We start from the raw sequence: 17,908 nt of genomic DNA, 5'->3' as shown, positions 1-17,908 counted from the left end.
CTCATCCCCTCTTCTAACACCTCCCTCTACACACCTGCCCTGCCTTTCTCTTCTGGTGCTGGTCCCTCCCCTGCAGGTGTCTGTCCTTCTGCTTCACCCCCAGAATCCCCTGGCATCTGCATCTTTCCTTAGCCCTGCACCCTCCTGGTGCCTCCCCCTTCCCTTATTGACCCTGCCCCCTTTTTTCCTGATGCCCACCCCCTCACCACTCTCTGCCCCCATTCCCCTCAAGCCCCTCTGTGCCCTCACACGACTTGCTCCCTCCCCACCTTTTTCATGCCCACCCCTCCTTCCAAGCCTTCTCCCAGCACCTCCCCCTCCAGACCCTAATGCCCTTACCCTCTCCTCTCCTAGCATCACCCTCTCCCCCCTCCCACTGACACCTCCCCTTCTGCCCTTTTCCTCATTGTCTGCACTTGGCTCCCTGGCATTTGTATCTTCCCTCTCCCCTCTGCACAAGCCCCTTCCCCCACACACCTTCCCCCTAGTTTTCCCCCTGCCCTGCCGTACCTTCTGCCTTCCACTTAGCGGGGCTGGAGTCTGCGCTCGGCCCCAGAAGTCCCCAGACTCCGAACTGGAAGCTAGGCCGACCCCATGCGGCACCAGACACTTTTAAAGTCCCGGGCCGTGACGTCACGTCATGCCTGGGCGTCTCGCCGGTCACCTGGAAACGCTGCGCAGCGTGCGCAGGCAAGGGGGGGCGGACTGAGCGCTGGCCTGGGCGGCGAGTCCTATGGCCCTGCCCTGCCGTGCGCAGGCAAGGGGGGAGCGGACTGAGCGCTGGCCCGGGCGGCGAGTCCTATGGCCCTGCCCTGCCCCGCGCAGGCAAGGGGGAGCGGACTGCGCGCTGGCCCGGGGCGGCGAGTCCTATGGCCCGGCCCTGCCGCGCGCAGGCAAGGGGGGGGGGGGGGGACTGAGCGCTGGCCCGGGCGGCGAGTCCTATGGCCCTGCCCTGCCCCGCGCAGGCAAGGGGGAGCGGACTGCGCGCTGGCCCGGGGCGGCGAGTCCTATGGCCCGGCCCTGCCGTGCGCAGGCAAGGGGGGCGGACTGAGCGCTGGCCGGGGCGGCGAGTCCTATGGCCCTGCCCTGCCGCGCGCAGGCAAGGGGGGCGGACTGAGCGCTGGCCCGGGCGGCGAGTCCTATGGCCCGGCCCTGCCCCGCGCAGGCAAGGGGGGCGGACTGAGCGCTGGCCCGGGCGGCGAGTCCTATGGCCCGGCCCTGCCGCGCGCAGGCAAGGGGGGCGGACTGAGCGCTGGCCCGGCGGAGGGGGGCGGCCATAGGACTCGCCGCTCTCACCCCGGCCCGGCCCCCTGAGGAGAGGGGCTCCCGGCGGGAGGCGGGCTGTGAGCTCACTGCAGTGACGCCACGCACAGGAGGCAGACGTGACAACACAACACGCTTCGCACACTCCCCCCGCATCGAACCGACAGGATCCCGGCCCCGGGCTGCGGCGCTCCCGCCTTGCCCCACAAAGGCTGGAGGCGGCTCGTTCCCACATCCCCGGGGGCGGGGCCCGCCAGGGACTCAGGAGCACGCGCTACCTCAGTCTCCAGCCCTCTCTCCTGGCCAGGGCTGAGGCAACGGCTGCTTCCGGCCAGGATTGGGTCCCGCTGTCACGTGACAGCCCGCGGCCTATACCCGGCTGGCTGTACGGCGCAGGACCTAGCAGCGACGCTGCATGCTGGGAAGCGCCAGTCACTCAGGCCACACCGCTTCCTGGACCCATGCTCAGGCCGCGCCCTCGAATATTACCATTGGCCCACTCTCGGCCAATCAACGCCTCTCGATTAGCGCCCGCTCTATCCCAGCCTAGGCTGGCCAGATCCCTTCTCTCCCTTTGCGTTGGGGTTGCGTCACCGTCCGCGCGCCGCTCTCTGGTTGGCCGGCGTTGCGGCCGCAGCCCATCCTCTCGCCTCGCGCCCGTTAGCCGCCGGCCAATGGGGAGATTTGTTTGGGGTCTGGGGGGCGGGCTGACGCGCGCTCAGCTGGGCCCGCGCCTGCTCGCCAGGTTCCCCCGCTGCCGCCGGCCTCAGGGCTCCGAGCAAGTGGGACCGCGGCCCGTTGCCAGGCCCCGTGCGCGGCGCGCTCAAGGCTGAGGGGAGGGGTCTCGGGGCGCCGGCCGGGGCAGAGGCCGCCAAGTGGGGAGCCCGGGCGGCAGGGGCTGCCGAGACGCAGCGCAGGGGCGGGGGCAACTGGGACCGAAGGGCTGGGGGGTCGCGAGGCGGCTGCACGAGCTGGCGGATTTGGGGCGCAAGTGCCGGCACCTGGGGCTGCAGGAGCCAGGAGCGCAGCCGGGAAACCTGGGGCGCCGAGGCTGCAGCGGGGCGTTGATGCTTCAGGTAACGCTCCGTGGGGAGAAGGGGCCGCTAGTGCGCTCGGGGCGGGGGCAGGTCTGCAGCAGGGGAAGAGGCGAAACTTTGCCCCTTTGTTTGGCGTCTGCGTGGAGCGGCGTTTTGCCCCGTGGTGCCTGCAGGATCTGCCGCTGGTTCTCTAGTCTGAGGCGGACGGGCGACCCGCGGACCAGGGCCTTATTACAACGCGCTGGTCTAGTCAGTAGCTTGTGGGGAAGAAGAAAAGCGTCTGTAGAGGAGAGTGGGGGTTTTACCGAGCACGAAGGTGTGGGGAAGCAAAAGCTATAAAGGTGTCAAGATGTTGGTGTCTTAGAGAAAAAGAAGAAACAGGTGTAATGCGGAGAAGAGAGTTACGCGACAACAGCTGGGTGGGCGAGTTGGGAGGAGAGTTGCAGTTATGGTAAGCGTCAGAGGTTTTAACTAAAACACTTTATAGATCACATTTTAGAAAGTAGGGTTGCAGTGACATATGCTCTTCCTGATAATTCAGTAGGCGTTACACAGTCCTTCCTTAGGCAGATTTTGTTCTGCGTGGGGATGGTACGTTTTCTTTCCTGTTGTCATGGCTATCGAAGCATGTATGCTGTTAATTTGTGATCACGCCCTGTAAACTACCCTCTTTCAACCAAAGGGATTGAAACTCCCCTTAAATATCATACACTCCTAGTCCTTTTAGTAGTTAAAGTTTTTCAGAACAAAGCTGAATTGCCTTGTTGCCCGTAGTTAGGGTGGTTTGTCAAGTGGATCGCTTATCACATTTTAATGTGTATTAAGGGGTTAACGACCTGTATGAGTAGTTCACCTCAGATGTAAAATAATTTTACACTAGTAAATAGAAATGCTTAATTTAATACATAGAGAAAACTGTACTTTAGTGTCGCCCCTTTAAAACAAAATTACCCTACTTTCTAAAGGTTATGAAGTCGACAGACTCCTTTTAAAAATGCATTATATTCGTGTTTGCATTTTCTTTATTCAGTTCAGTGAGTGAGAAATGTTTTAGTCCTGTTGTTACTTGGAATTGTATACATTTGTTGGTAGTTGGTTTTTCTTCTTAATTGAAGCAGAATTGTGAATTCTGGTTTTGTTAGATAAGACAATTGCATTGCTGTTGATAGCTTGTTGCATTTTTTTAGTATGGCGTCGTTCTTGAAAGGTGTTGTCTTGTTTTTAGATAGTGTCTGTAATATTTTCCGTGTTGTAGAAATTAAATCATCCGCTAACCGTCTCAGTGATTAATATTAGTCTGAAGCCTTTTGTGCGTAGCGTGGTATTTTCCACTGAATTTAAAAAAATAACTGATAAGTTTTGTGAAGCAAAGCCAGTGGTCAGGCTAACAGCTACTGTGGGTCCAAGTGTCAAATTTACAGTCCCATAATAAAATAATATGCATTTCGATGGCAGCAAAGCCCACATAAGTGGACTTGTAACAAAATAATGTGCTTAAACTTTTTACTTGGCAAAGCGGTTGCAGAATCTCTTTGAGGTGCACGCTTTTCGGGGAGTGAGGGGTTTGAAAAACGGCACCAAATATTTGGATCTGGATATTTTGTGTTTCTTTTTTTTATTGTGGTGGGGGTTTGCAATCAGTGTAAAATCCTGGAAGTTGGTGACGTAGCAAGCAAAGTTCATGGCTTTGGAAAGCGAAATCCTCTCCTGGAGTGCCTTTTTTAAAAATGCAAACGTTGACAGGAGATCAGCCCCAAAGCGATGCTCCTTTGCAAAGATACTAGAGCTGTTGGGCTCATTGTGTACTTGACGATCTGCCACCTTCCCGGGGAAAAAGTTCCAGTTTAGGATAAAGCAGAAAGGTGCATAATAATTTGGAGGTGGGTGGGGGGAGTTGGAAATCTTTGTAGCCTTGGCCAGTCCCAGCCCCAGAGAGAGTCAGAGAGAGAGAGAGTGAGAGACGATAGGAGGAGAAGCTGCTGCTGCATCTAGGAATATGAATTTCCCCCCCTCAGCAGGTCGGATCACCTCGGCTCCATGGTGAGGAGAAAGAAGAGCCCCCCTGGGCCAGAGGAACAGCACAATGGGTAGGATGGGGTGGGGGCGAGTCACTTTTAGGGGCCCCGTCCCTGCTCTGAGCTCTCCCTGTTCCGCTGGGGTATTTTGGTGGCTGGTTTTCTCTGTGTGTGTGTCTGCGCCTGTCGAGCGCTTCCAAACGCTGAGTTTGGCTTGGCAATTTCCCTGCCAAAGGCGCTCCTAATCCCTTCAGCAAGGTGCCAGGGGTCTGCCGGGGGAGCCTGGCTCTCTTTTGGGGTGATTTGGGAGGTTTCTTATGGGGCTTTCCCCCTCCCACCCCTCGGCACAGGTTGTTGGGTCGGGACAGCAAACGAAAGGGGATTTAGTAACAAACAACGGCGGCCATGTTGAGAGGAATTTCTGCAGCTAAACTTCTCCCCTCTCAGCCCTTGGATTTTCTTCCCTCTCTAGTGGGGTCTGTGGTTTGACTTTGTGCCCCCCTCTTTTCTTTCTCTCCTCCCCAACAGGATGACAGTGAAGCTGGGAGACAGCAGCGGGGAGGAAGGGGTGAAAAAGCTAGGCAAGCGAGCAGGAGATGAGGAGTCCCTGGAAGAAGAAGAAGGGGCAGGAAGAGGAGAGGCAGCTCCAAGCAGGAGCAGCACAAAGAAAGAAGATAAGATTATTAACAACAACACTAATAACCCCTCATCCAGCCCCAGTTTACACCAAGAGCCGTCCTCTCTTCAGCCCTCCCACAGCCAGGACCAGCATCATTTTCTGAGGTCCAGTGTCAGACCTCAGAGCAAGAGGTTAAGGAAGGATTCTCAGGCATCCTGCTCTGTTGGCAATAGCAGCAGCACTACTGCAAAAGGAAAAGGTACTGTATACTGTCACCCCTAAAACATATACAGGGCAAGGGTGGGGGGAGGGTGTCACTTGCATTTTCAAATTCTGACCGTTTTGTCCTACAGATGCCATCTTCTGTGATGTGTGTTGTTTTGTTTTGTTGTCTGTCTTGTAGTAGCTGAATTCCTCTTTGTGTCCCAAGGCTTCAGCTTGAATGCTGCCCACTCTCATGTTTACACTTGCAAAAATAGGCACTTTGGATGTGTGCATGAATATTTTTCCTCTCAATTTAATATCAAAGAGGATATGTAACTCTTGTATTTATTATCTTCTAATCCTCAGTAAAAATACTCTATTTTGGCTAGTAAATTAGCATGTGGCAAGATGGGTAATCAGGGATTATACACAGAATTACTAGCTTTGGGCTGAAACAGAATATTAGATGTTAGCATGAGAATATCTGAGAGGGGTTGCTCTCTATCTCCCACAGGATGATTTGTGAGACATGTCTGAAATGTACATACTGTAAACGTGTCTAACCATGTTGCCCTAGGTTCTGTGCAGCATCCTTTGCTAATGTGTTACCAGTTTAGAAATGTCCTGGACACTTACATGTTAAGTAAAATAATTAATTGAAGGGGTTATGTTCCATGGATGATTTTATCAGAGCCATGGCTTCTTTAGATAGATGGAGAAGGATATTTGAGAGACTTGGTACTGTTATGTGCAAACTGCTTTCTGGTGGACACCTGACTGTAGTTGAGTGATACTTGGATATAATTTTAGTATACTTTGAGCAACAATATTTAAATATTTTTCATTATTTTGAGGATAAGTAATGTTTCTAGTTCTTAAACCTTTTATTTCAGTAAGAAATTTTTACATCTATCCGTAAAAATACTTCAGTACTTCTTAAATATGTTTGAGGTCACTGTATCTCTTCTTTCCCAAGTACTGAATCTTCATATAGTATACAGTAGGTAAAAATGCTGAGAACAAATATTAGCTTTGTATTAAAAATAAATACAACTTTGTAAGGTAGCATGTCCCTTTAGATGTATTTAAACAAAACATTAAATACGTTGAGAGACAAATATTTTTGTAAAGTTTACAAAGTACTTTTTTATAGGTTAGTAAATACATTTCAGTTAAATCCCCAGCAAAATCTTCAGTGTGGGTTGTAGTATCCAGTATTGAGAAATCTAGATAATTCTCTACCTAATGTATTTAAACCGACAAAATAAACAGAAAATCACTTGAGATGCTGCTAATTATTTTAAGGATTGTGAGTGGTATTAATGTGTTTTATCTCTGTTGTGTATATGTTCCATAATCAGCATGGTAGGCATGTGTTTGTATGTATTTGGATGTACTGTATATTAAATACATACATTTTTAAAAGAGCCTTGCCCTAAACCAGCAAGCAAACTCCATTTATTTGCCTGTTTGGTTTTCCGTATGATATTTACATACCCTCTGCTTCTTGTTTCACACCCCCATCCTCTTCCACCCCCCCCCCCCTGCCCCCCGCATGTATTTTAGGTCTGGAAATCCTAAACTCAACACTCTGGTCATCTGAAGAAGTGGGCTATGCCCATGAAAGCTCATGATACCATCTACATGTTTTGTTAGTCTATAAAGTGCTACCAGACTGTTGTTTTTTAAGTTTATCGTGTTCAGACTAATTTGGCTACCCCTTGAAGCTTCCATTTGCTTTAAGATTCATATACTGAAATTAACAAAGGAAAAGTGTGTACAGTATAATCCAATGACTACAATCTTTTTGGTAATTAGAGAAACAAATTGCCATACCTGACTTTATTTTTGTCCATACAGGCAGTCCCCGAGTTACGCGGATCCGACTTATGTCGGATCCGCAGTTACGAATGGGGCTTTTCTCACCCCGGAGGATGCGAGCGGCGGGGTGCCCAGATGCGCCGCGGTCCCACCGCCCGCGTCCTCCAGGGCAAGAAAAGCTGCTCTGTGTCTCCCTGGTCTGCTGGGGGGGGGAGTTCCCCCCAGCAGACCAGGGAGACACGGAGCAAAGCCGCGGAGCACGCGGGCAGCGGGACAGCCCAGACGCGCCGCGGCTGTCCCGCTGCCGGCGTCCTCCGAGGCTTTGCTCCCTGTCTCCCTGGTCTGCTGGGGGGAGCTGCTCCCCAGCAGACCAGGGAGACATGGAGCAAAGCCGTGGAGGATGCGGGTGGGACCGCGGCGCGTCTCAGCGGTCCCGCCACCCATGTCTCCCTGGTCTGCTGGGGGGGGGGGAGCGCAGCTAGTGCGCCCCCTCCCCCCCCCCCCAGCAGACCAGGCTTTTCTCGCCGACGACGCCTGGGGTAGAGCAGCTGGGGCGCTGCCGGGTTGGTTCCGCAGTGCCGCTCCTCAGCGCTACGGGACCAACCCGGCAGCACCCCAGCTTCTCTGACCCAGGCGTCCCCAAGTCAGCCGCTGCTGAAACTGACCAGCGGCTGACTACAGGAAGCCCGAGGCAGAGTTGCTCTGCCCCGGGCTTCCTGGAATCAACCGCTGATCAGTTTCAGCAGCGGCTGACTAGGGGACACCTGGGGTAGAGCAGCTGGGGTGCTGCAGGGTTGGTCCCCGCAGCACTGAGGTGCGGCACTGCGGGGACCTACCCGGCAGCGCCCCAGCTGCTCTGTCCCAGGCATCCAAATTCAGCCGCTGTTGAAACTGATCAGCGGCTGATTCCAGGAAGCCCGGGGCAGAGCAACTCTGCCTCGGGCTTCCTGTAGTCAGTCGCTGGTCAGTTTCAGCAGCGGCTGAATCTGGACGCCAGTTCCGACTTACATACAAATTCAACTTAAGAACAAACCTACAGTCCCTATCTTGTACGTAACCCGGGGACTGCCTGTATTTTGAGGAATTATATTAAATCATTGAGTACGGTCAATAATGCATTTCAAGTTGAGAGCAGCTAGAACTCCACTTAGCTAGTTTTGCTGTGAAGGCATTGGAGGTGGTGGTTCTGATATGGCTGGCGTATCTGTCAGAATGTTAGAGAATGGAGCTTTGGAATGTGGGATGCTTCCAAATTTGAAATCTTTACATCCAAAGATGTAGGCTCTGAAACATTGTACTGGTTTGTCTAAATCCTCTCTGTGATAATGGAATGTCTTGTAATCAGAATTTAAAGGGGTGTACATTCTAAGTGAAATACCACACTGTGTGAGGTTCCTCCAGGAAACAAAGTGAAGGGAGGAGACTTTTAGAGCAGTAGTTTTTAACTCTGTTTTCTTTATCTCATTTCTCATCCCATATCCAGATCCTTCTTCCTTCTACCACCTCCCAAATTATGATCTGAGCATGTTAGTCATCAGCTTGCGCTTTTGTCATAGTACTCATATAGACTTCCTCAATTCTTTGGATCTGTTGTGAGAACTCAAGCTTTTCCATTGACATGTTGCTGCCAGATGACTGCTCTGGCTGTTCTACAGGTACCTTTGGATTGGACCATCTCAGAAATCCACCATGTGTTATGATTTTCCAATAATACGCTCATGATTATTTTTCAGAATATTCTTAAAGTGGAGCTCCTTCCAGAATCTGTAGAAATCTCACTTGAGGATGTGGAGGAGAAGGAGGTGTCAGGAGGGAAATTAGCTATGGTGCATTTAATTTCTTTTCAATAGTAGCTCATCACACTGCATTGGTTGGGTGTCATTGTTTATTTGTTATGAATTACTCATAAGTGATGTGCTTTTGTGTCTGTTGTAAAAACAAAACAGTTTTATTTGTAGCAATTTGTGCTGTTTGTGTGTGTAATTTTATTACACCAGTTATATAAATATTCAGCTTATATTTATAATTGAAAGTGATTAAAAATAGTTTTATAGTTTGAAGAGGAATCTGTGAAGTTTAGGAAACTTTTATCCATCCTTTCTTGGATCATATTTAGCAGAGGGTAAATCTTGTTGAAATTTTTTAGACTTTAAAATAAATAGAAATATATTTCCAGTTGGATTCTTGGGCTGTAGCTCTTGTCTATAGGCTTCTTTCGGAAGAAGCTTTTCTGGAAGAGATCTTCTGAAAAAACTTCTTCTGAAAGAGAGTGTCCACACAGCAAAAGTGCATCAAAAAAGTGATCTGCTTTTTTGAAAGATAGCGTCCACGCTGAATGGACGCTATCTCGCATTTAAACTGCGATTACTGTGGACAGAGTGGCCACTAGGGCACCTGTGCTTTTTTTCTTTTTCCTCTTCTTTCGAAAGAACTCCCTCTTCCCCGTCCACAAATGCCTTTTTCCAAAAGAGCTCTTTCAGAAAAAGACTTCTTCCTCCTAGAATGAGGATTACCAATGCTGAAAAAAGTTCAATTTTTCTGAAAACAAATTTTTTTGTAGTGTAGACATACCCTGAGTGCCTGCAATTTGAAATACAGCCTCTCTCCAACTTACCAACCAGTTACGGACCAAGCAATTGGTCGTAACTTGGTTTGTTCATAAGTCGGACCCCATTGAGTTACATGCGACCACTCTGTTCATAAACGTGGTTCGCGTTCGTAACTCAGGGTCTGCCATTTACAACAGTTTTGGTCGTAACTGTGAACCGTAAGTTGATCGTTCGCAACTCGGGGACTGGCTGGAAATTTCTCCTTCCTATCCACTTTTTCGCTTACACACAATGTACTTAATGAATTACTTTGTATCAGATTATATAATATAACTCTTTTGTGACCATCTTGGCAAAAGTAAATATGAAGTGCATTTTGGTTTCTGCTAACTGTTGCAGCTATATTTTGAGGCAAACTTAATGGATTTTTCTTTCCCGTACTTCATTCGTCTGTTGAGAGAATGAACATATGTAAGGAGAAAATAGCCCTCTGATGTGTCACCCCAAGATAGAAGCTTCTTCCAGAAGTTTGGAAGTATTCTGCACCACTAGTATTCCAAATTTAGCCACAAATCTTGCAGTCCTAATGGATTAATGGTGTTTCTTGCTTTCCGAGTAATAGTTATAGTGAGTCAGAATTATTCAACTGAAGGAGTTAATTGAATTAAAATGCTCCATCTTGTTAAATATTCTTCTGTAGCTGAGCATGTAAAATTCACTAGAAAGAGGAACCCCAAATTGATTCTCAGGTCTATGTGGGTGTGTCTAGACAGCATCCTTAGCTCGAAATAAGCTATGCAACTTGCGCTACACAATTTGCATAGCGCATTTCAAGTGTATTTCAAAGTAGTTTATTTCATAATTTGGCACTGTCTACACCAGGGCTACTCAACTTTGGAAGCCTTGAGGGCCCCAGTGATATTTGCAGCACATCCCGAGGTCCTCAACTTAAGTGTGGTTGCATGTACCTGCAAATATATATGCAAATAGCTTCTTTCACACTGACAGGCATGAATACAAAGATTAAGGCAAGACTACGCAACACGCAGGCCCCATTTAAGTCAGTTCTGCTGATATTAATAAAATGCAGTATTTACCTACTAACTACTAAAACGCATAGTAACCGAAAACCATTATATTGACTCGCCATTATGGAGTGTGTTCCCAGTGGAGGCCATGTTCAAGGCATCTCACTTGCAGGCTGCGTGTTGAGCTCACACCGGGGGCTGCAAACAAACAGGCCGCAGGCTGAATGCGGCCCATAGGCTGTGTGTTGAGTAGCATTGGTCTACGCAGTGCCAAATTTTGAAATAACTCGCTATTTGGAAATGCCTCTTAACCCTCATGGAACGAGGGTTACTGGGACATTGGAATAAGCCGCCCACTATTTCAAAATCTATTTCATAAAAACATAAGAACGGCCATACTGGGTCAGACCAAAGGTCCATCTAGCCCAGTATCCTGTCTCCCGACAGTGGCCAGCACCAGGTGCCCCAGAGAGGGTGGACCGAAGACAACGATCAAGCAATTTGTCTCCTGCCATCCTTCGCCAGCCTCTGACAGACAGAGGCCAGGGGCACCATTTCTATCCCCTGGCTAATAGCCTTTTATGGACCTAACCTCCATGACATTATCTAGCTTCTCTTTAAACTCTGTTATAGTCCTAGGCTTCACAGCCTCCTCTGGAAAGGAGTTCCACAGGTTGACTACACGCTGTGTGAAGAAGAACTTTCTTTTATTAGTTTTAAACCTGCTCCCCATTAATTTCATTTGGCGTCCTCTAGTTCTTCTATTATGGGAACTAATAAATAACTTTTCTTTATCCGCCTTCTCCACACCACTCATGATTTTATATACCTCTATTATATTCTCCCTCACTCTCCTCTTTTCCAAACTGAAAAGTCCCAGTCGCTTTAACCTCTCTTCATATGGGACCCGTTCCAACCCCCTAATCATTTTAGTTGCCCTTTTCTGAACCCTTTCCAAGGCCAAAATATATTTTTTTGAGGAGAGGAGACCATATCTGTACACAGTATTCAAGATGTGAGTGTACCATAGTTTTATACAGGGGCAGTAAGATATTCTGTGTTTTATTTTCTATCCCTTTCTTAATAATTCCTAGCATCCTATTTGCCTTTTTCATTGCCGCTGCACACTGTGTGGAAGTTTTCAGAGAACTAGCCACGATAACTCCAAGATCTCTTTCCTGATTTGTCATAGCCAAATTAGCCCCCATCATACTGTACGTATAGTTGGGGTTATTCTTCCCGATGTGCATTACTTTACATTTATCCACATTAAATTTCACTTGCCATTTTGTTGCCCAATCACTCAGTTTGGTGAGATCTTTTTGGAGTCCCTCACAGTCTGCTTCTGTGTTGACTATCCTAAACAGTTTGGTATCGTCCACAAACTTTACCACCTCGCTGCTTACCCCTTTCTCCAGATCATCACAATTTTATTCTTTACTATTGTTTCGACTAATTTGCCCGGTACTGAAGTTAGACTTACCGGTCTGTAATTGCCAGGATCGGCTCGAGAGCCTTTTTTAAATATTGGTGTCACGTTGGCTACCTTCTAGTCATTAGGTACGGAAGCCGATTTAAAGGATAGGTTACAAACCACAGATAATAGTTTAGCAGTTTTCCATTTGAGTTCTTTTAGAACCCTTGGGTGAATGCCATCCAGTCCCGGAGATTTGTTAACATTAAGTTTTTCTATTTGTTCCAAAACCTCCTCAAATGACACTTCAATGCGGGACAGTTCCCCAGATTCATCACCCACAAAGGACGGTGCAGATTTGGGAATCTCCCTAACGTCCTCAGCCGTGAAGACTGAAGCCAAGAAGTCATTTAGTTTATCTGCAATGGCTATATCATCCTTGATTGCTCCTTTTATATCTTGATCGTATAGGGGACCCACAGGTTTTTTTAGTAGGCTTCCTGCTTCTAATGTACTTAAAAAACATTTTGTTATTTCTTTTTTTGCTCTTATTATGTTTTTACACTTGATTTGACAGTGTTTATGTTCCTTTCTCTTTATCTCACTAGGATTGGACTTCCACTTCTTAAAAGATGCCTTTTTGTCCCTCACTGCTTCTTTTACATAGTGGTTAAGTCATGGTGACTCTTTTTTAGGTCTCTTGCTATGTTTTTTAATTTGGGGCATACATTTAAGTTGGGCCTCTATTATGGTGTCTTTAAAAAGTTTCCATGCAGCTTTCAGGGATTTGGCTCTAGTCACTGTGCCTTTTAATTTCTGTTTAACTAACCTCCTCATTTTTGCGTAATTCCCCTTTTTGAAATTAAATGCCAGAGTGCTGGACTGCTGAGGTGTTCTTCCCACCACAGGAATGTTAAATGTTATTATATTATGGTCACTATTCCCAAGCGGTCCTGCAATGGTTATCTCCTGGACCTGATCCTGCACTCCACTCAGGACTAAATCGAGAATTGCCTCTCCCCTTGTGGGTTCCTGTACCAGCTGCTCCAAGAAGCAGTCATTTAAGCTGTTGAGAAATTTTATCTCTGCTTCTCTTCCTGAGGTGACATGTATCCAGTCAATATGGGAATAATTAAAATCCCCCATTATTACAGAGTTCTTTAATTTGGTAGCCTCTCTAATCTCCCTCAGCATTTCAATGTCAGTATCGCTATCCTGGTCAGGTGGTCGGTAATATATCCCTACTGCTAATTTCTTATTATTGGAGCATGGAATTACTATCCATAGCGATTCTATTGAACATGTTGATTCATTTAATATTTTTATTACATTTATTTCATTTTATTACATTATCTTTCACATACAGTGTCACTCCGCCACCCAACTGGCCTGCTCTATCTTTTCGATATATTTTATATCCCGGTATGATTGTGTCCCACAGATTTTCCTCATTCCACCAGGCTTCAGTGATGACTACTATGTCATTCCACCAGGTTTCAGTGATGCCTGTTATGTCAATTTCAAAATAACGGGCTGCTTCAATAGAAATGGAATAGCTATTTTTGGATACTTCTGGTATGCCGAAATAGCTCTGCAGTGTAGACGTAGTTGTATGTGCTATAGCAATGCATTAAGTCACTGATTAACTGTGATCTGCACTCAATCAAACAGCAAACCTTTTTGAAAAACTTGGTTTTTGTGGTTTTTTTAAATCCTTAAGCTTTGAAAATTGGCTTTCAAATTTAGTTTGACAGTCAGACAGCAGTACCAAAGTGCTGAGTTGCATTTGGTGTCTGCCAGTAAGGGGCGTGGCTGCTATACAGCTTAGAGGGAGCACTGATGGGAACTGTATTTTTCCACGTAAGGATACAACTCTTGTGTGTTAAATACTGTAACTGTGGTTAAGATTTTGTCAGTTATTTTTAGTAAGTCGGCCAGGTGACAAGCAATCAACAAAACTTCACAGGAGCCGTGACCTGTTCAGCACTTGTACTAAATGTAATGGGGGGAGAAGGGTCTAAGGGGAAAGGAATGTAAAGTGGAATTCCTTGGGTTGGGATTGAGAGCCTGAGCCCCACTGTATGGGAAACAGGAAGACTCACAGCCCCAGGCCTTCTGTCTTAGGGGGTACACAGCCCTGCTGCAGCTTTGCAGAGGTGGGGGCAAAGCCTGGTGGCAACCAAAGCCAAGGGGGATGAGGGACACACAGCCCCAGCCAAAACTATGGGGGTGCACAGCCTCTGCTCCTGCCACAATTGCGGATGTACTGTGCACTGTCCAGGATCCATCCCTACCAGTCACTGCAGAAGCTGAAGTCATGGAGTCAGAGAATCCATGAATAAATAATATCCTTAATTATAATAATAAGGAATGCTATCTAACAATATTTTAAAAATATACTGTGCCTCAGGTTGGTTAACACACAGTATGCCCCTAAATCCTAACTTTGTGTGTAAAATTCTGTGTTAAATTTTGCCTGTTTAAAACAAAAAAAGTTTTTTCCAGGCTGAACATTGTATACCAAGTATTTCTGTCTGATTACATTTCCCCCAGCCATATTATAAAATCCTGTAAGAGGTGTGTGTAAGTGAAAGACCTTATAGTCGAAGTGTTCATACAAGCTTAACCATACTTCTATCATATCTTAAACTTTCCAAGTAATTTTGCATAGTAGAAATGAGTACTCAGTTGTATGCCTAGTGTGTCTAAATGCAAACCTCTTCTTAACCCTTTCTTTTAATGTGCGAACAAGTGAATACTTACATACTGTGGGTGGGAGCCTCAACCAACATTTATTTAAACTTCTGTACAGTGTGTGTAAATGTACCATGTCAGACTGTGTATGTCTCTGCATTTACTAAAATATGTACTGCTGGGTAGAGAATGCTTCTCAACACATTAAACTTAAAAAAAACAACGAATGGTCTGGTAGCACTTTATAGACTAACAAAACGTGTAGATGGTTTCATTAGCTTTCGTGGGCACAGCCAACTTCTTCAGATGACCGGAGTTTTCATCTTCAGATGAAGAAGTTGGGTGTGCCCACAAAAGCTCACGAGACCATCTAAATGTTTTGTTAGTCTATAAAGTGCTACCAGACTGTTGTTGTTTAAGTTTATCCTGTACAGACTAACTCTGCTCCCCTCTGAAGCTTCTAAACACATTCTTTGTGTATAGATCCCTGTAAGCAGTTGGAATTAGGCATACTTGAACAAGTTCAGCTGCGTAATTTGGTTATGTATTATAGGGGAGATGGAAGAAGCCCACAATTAGGCTTCATCTTTATTGGCTATTTGACTGTCTTGAAGTGTCAGGTTTCAGCATTAAAAATGCAGTGTGAACATTTCCATGGGATAGTGCTGTCATGGAGTTGTACTTGTGAGAAGCCTATGCCATTTGCTGCAGAAGGCAAACAGGCCATGAACTGGTTTTCCCATTACCGGGCAAATACTCAAACTGAAGCATCAGCCATGCCTGTCTTTTATCCTGTTCCTAGCTGGAGCTGCTTTTCCCTCTCTGGGCAGAAAGCGAATCAGATCCAGGCTGCAGCTTTGGAGGGTTTCCCCAGAGGTCAGGAAGATTTGCTGAATTCCTAATGTACATGCCTTTTTGATGGGTCGACTGCAGTGTGTTGTGTTGTATCTGGCCATTGTTGACTGCTATTTAACCATAGGATTTGCTTAGAGAACAGGGATGGAAAAGGTTTGAACACATGTCTTGCATTTGGTTGCTCTTCAACAAGAAAAATATTGCTATGCACATAGCAGGGTGCTGTTGTAACCTTTCTGAAACTCAAACGGTTACACATTACTTACATGCTTAGGGAGAAGTATTTTGCTATGCAACTGTGCAAATGTTAAAAACTAATTCAATGGCTAACACTCAATCCTAGAGCCAAGAAGAAATTTCCTTCGAGTCTTTCTAATGCAATCCTTCAGCTAAGAGGTACTTTTTGAAAAAAGTTTTAAATGCAGTCCTAGTGTTACTGATTGCTATGGCAAAAGGACAAAACATCTAAAAAGACTATTCAGAAAGAATCTTTTGACATGCCTTAGAAGATGGTATTCAATAGATATACTTTAGGAAATGGAGACGAGCATATTTAACTCTTAATTTTGCCCTTGTTCTATGCAAGTAACAGTAAACGTCACATTCCTTTCCAGCAGATACATGGTAGAATCTTTTGACATGCCTTAGAAGATGGTATTCAATAGATATACTTTAGGAAATGGAGACGAGCATATTTAACTCTTAATTTTGCCCTTGTTCTATGCAAGTAACAGTAAACGTCACATTCCTTTCCAGCAGATACATGGTAGACATTCAAGTTGGCAGCTGACAAGTGAAAATGTCATTTTGCTCACTCTACTCTTTTTAATATTGGCCTGGAGAATGCAGATAAGTGGAGCCTAATCTAATGCATGGTCCGTTAGGCTGATATAGGGGAGATTAACTATTTTACAAGCAGTTCTGTGGTACCATAAAGACTTACCCACAAAAGCTCATGCTATATTTGTAAAACCCAGTTCATCAGATGAGTTGGAGTGGGTTTTACCCATGAAAACTCATAATATATTTGTTAGTCTCTAAGGCACCACAGGATTGCTTAAGTTACAGACTAATATGGCTACCCCTCTGAGTCTCTATTGGAGAGTGGCCCTTTGTATGTGGTATCTGCTGAAGCTGTGAATTTTCTGACTTCTAAAAGGTGCCATTGGGGCTGTTGGAGACCGAACACTAAGCTGCTGTTTAGAACCTGGATGGAAAAGCTGGTGGTGACTAGCCTTTGTTAGATACCAGGGTTCTCTCTGACTCACCTACTTTATCTGATGTAGGCAGGGTTCCATTGTTGGTAACATGCATATTAGGCTTTTGCATTTCAGTCCTTCAATTTTTAGGGCAATATTTTAGCAAGTTTTCAGTCTTCATGCTTCTAGGTAGAACATCTGTGTTCTAACAATCAAAGCACAAACATTATGAAAATAAAACTCAAGCCACGCATGAGGGAACTGGTTCACTTTTCTGAAGGCCAGATGGAATACTAAAAATTTAGTCCTATTCAGCCCAATGAGTCCTGACCTTTTCAATTCCATGTATTTGTTTACCAAGCTAAGTACTAGGTTTTACCAACAGTCCAGTATTTAGAGTGGTTTAAATTTGCACAGTTGATAGAGTCAGGCTCAGTGATGCAGCCACAGGGAACATAATGAAGCTTGGGAGTGGGGGCCAAAGCACCAGTCACTGAAGTCTGATGTACCAGTGCTACCAGGCTTAACAATGTATAGGGATCCCTGGACTAACAAAATGAGTAAACGGAGCCAAAACATGAGTGTTTTATCCTTCATCTCTAGTTTTGTTTGGCCTTCTGTCTCAAAGGTCTTACCCAAGAGAAACTCCCATGATATACTATATGAAATGTATCTGCTTTCCGAAGATAAAAGGAGGTGTTGACCTTTCCAGGACTAGAACCTATAATTTCAGAGAGCCTAGCTATTCCAAACATGATATGAGAAAGAAAGGGTGAAGCAACTTTGAATTAAATATCATACTATTTAGTAGCTAAACGAATGAAGTTTCTAAATGCGCATAGGAAAGAGACCCTCAGTAGAATAATCACTTTCATGTTGTTTCATGCAAATAAGTATTATATTAAAACTGATTTAATTTCTGAAAAATAGTTTCATTTTATTGGCGTCTTTAGATGCTTAGACTTCATTCATTTTGCTTTTCATGTAATGAAATGAATGTTTTAGATACCAAACATGCTGTATGGCCTGTAGAAAACCCTTGATAAATCTGTGTCTGGCCATTGATTTTTGAGATATGGGTATTGAGTATAGATCAGGGATCTTCAACCTTTTTAAGCAGGAGATCACTTTTTGAATTTAAGTGCAATCCAAGATCTCCCTCACACCCAAATACCTGTGTGCAGCCTCCTTTGTGCGCCTTTGTGCCCCT

At 46.0% G+C, this 17,908-nt stretch overlaps 2 protein-coding genes across 9 annotated transcripts in view; one reads left to right on the top strand and one right to left on the bottom strand.

The window, feature by feature from the left end:
• The window catches only part of IFT140 (intraflagellar transport 140), a 213,456-nt gene extending 211,768 nt beyond the window's left edge, over positions 1–1,688 (bottom strand). The window contains exon 1 of one of the 2 annotated variants that reach the window (XM_075898985.1): positions 1,542–1,688. The gene's annotated coding sequence lies outside the window, so the exon portion shown is untranslated. Of the gene's footprint in view, positions 1–510; positions 731–1,541 lie in introns of those variants that run through there. The other variant, XM_075898987.1, reaches the window with a different exon arrangement.
• A 241-nt stretch (positions 1,689–1,929) lies between these two features.
• The window catches only part of CRAMP1 (cramped chromatin regulator 1), an 84,143-nt gene continuing 68,164 nt past the window's right edge, over positions 1,930–17,908 (top strand). Inside the window, exons 1-3 of one of the 7 annotated variants that reach the window (XM_075898992.1) lie at positions 1,930–2,339; positions 4,319–4,387; positions 4,844–5,193. In XM_075898992.1, coding sequence (XP_075755107.1) covers positions 4,338–4,387; positions 4,844–5,193 — 400 coding nt within the window. In that variant the 5' untranslated portion in view covers positions 1,930–2,339; positions 4,319–4,337. Of the gene's footprint in view, positions 2,340–2,398; positions 2,752–3,412; positions 4,388–4,843; positions 5,194–17,908 lie in introns of those variants that run through there. The other 6 variants (XM_075898991.1, XM_075898994.1, XM_075898990.1 and 3 more) reach the window with 6 other exon arrangements.

This window comes from Pelodiscus sinensis, chromosome 16 (genome assembly GCF_049634645.1).
Source record: "Pelodiscus sinensis isolate JC-2024 chromosome 16, ASM4963464v1, whole genome shotgun sequence".
NCBI lineage: Eukaryota > Metazoa > Chordata > Testudines > Trionychidae > Pelodiscus > Pelodiscus sinensis.
Note: the sequence above shows the minus strand (reverse complement) of the source record. Positions and strands in the feature narration are given on the sequence as shown.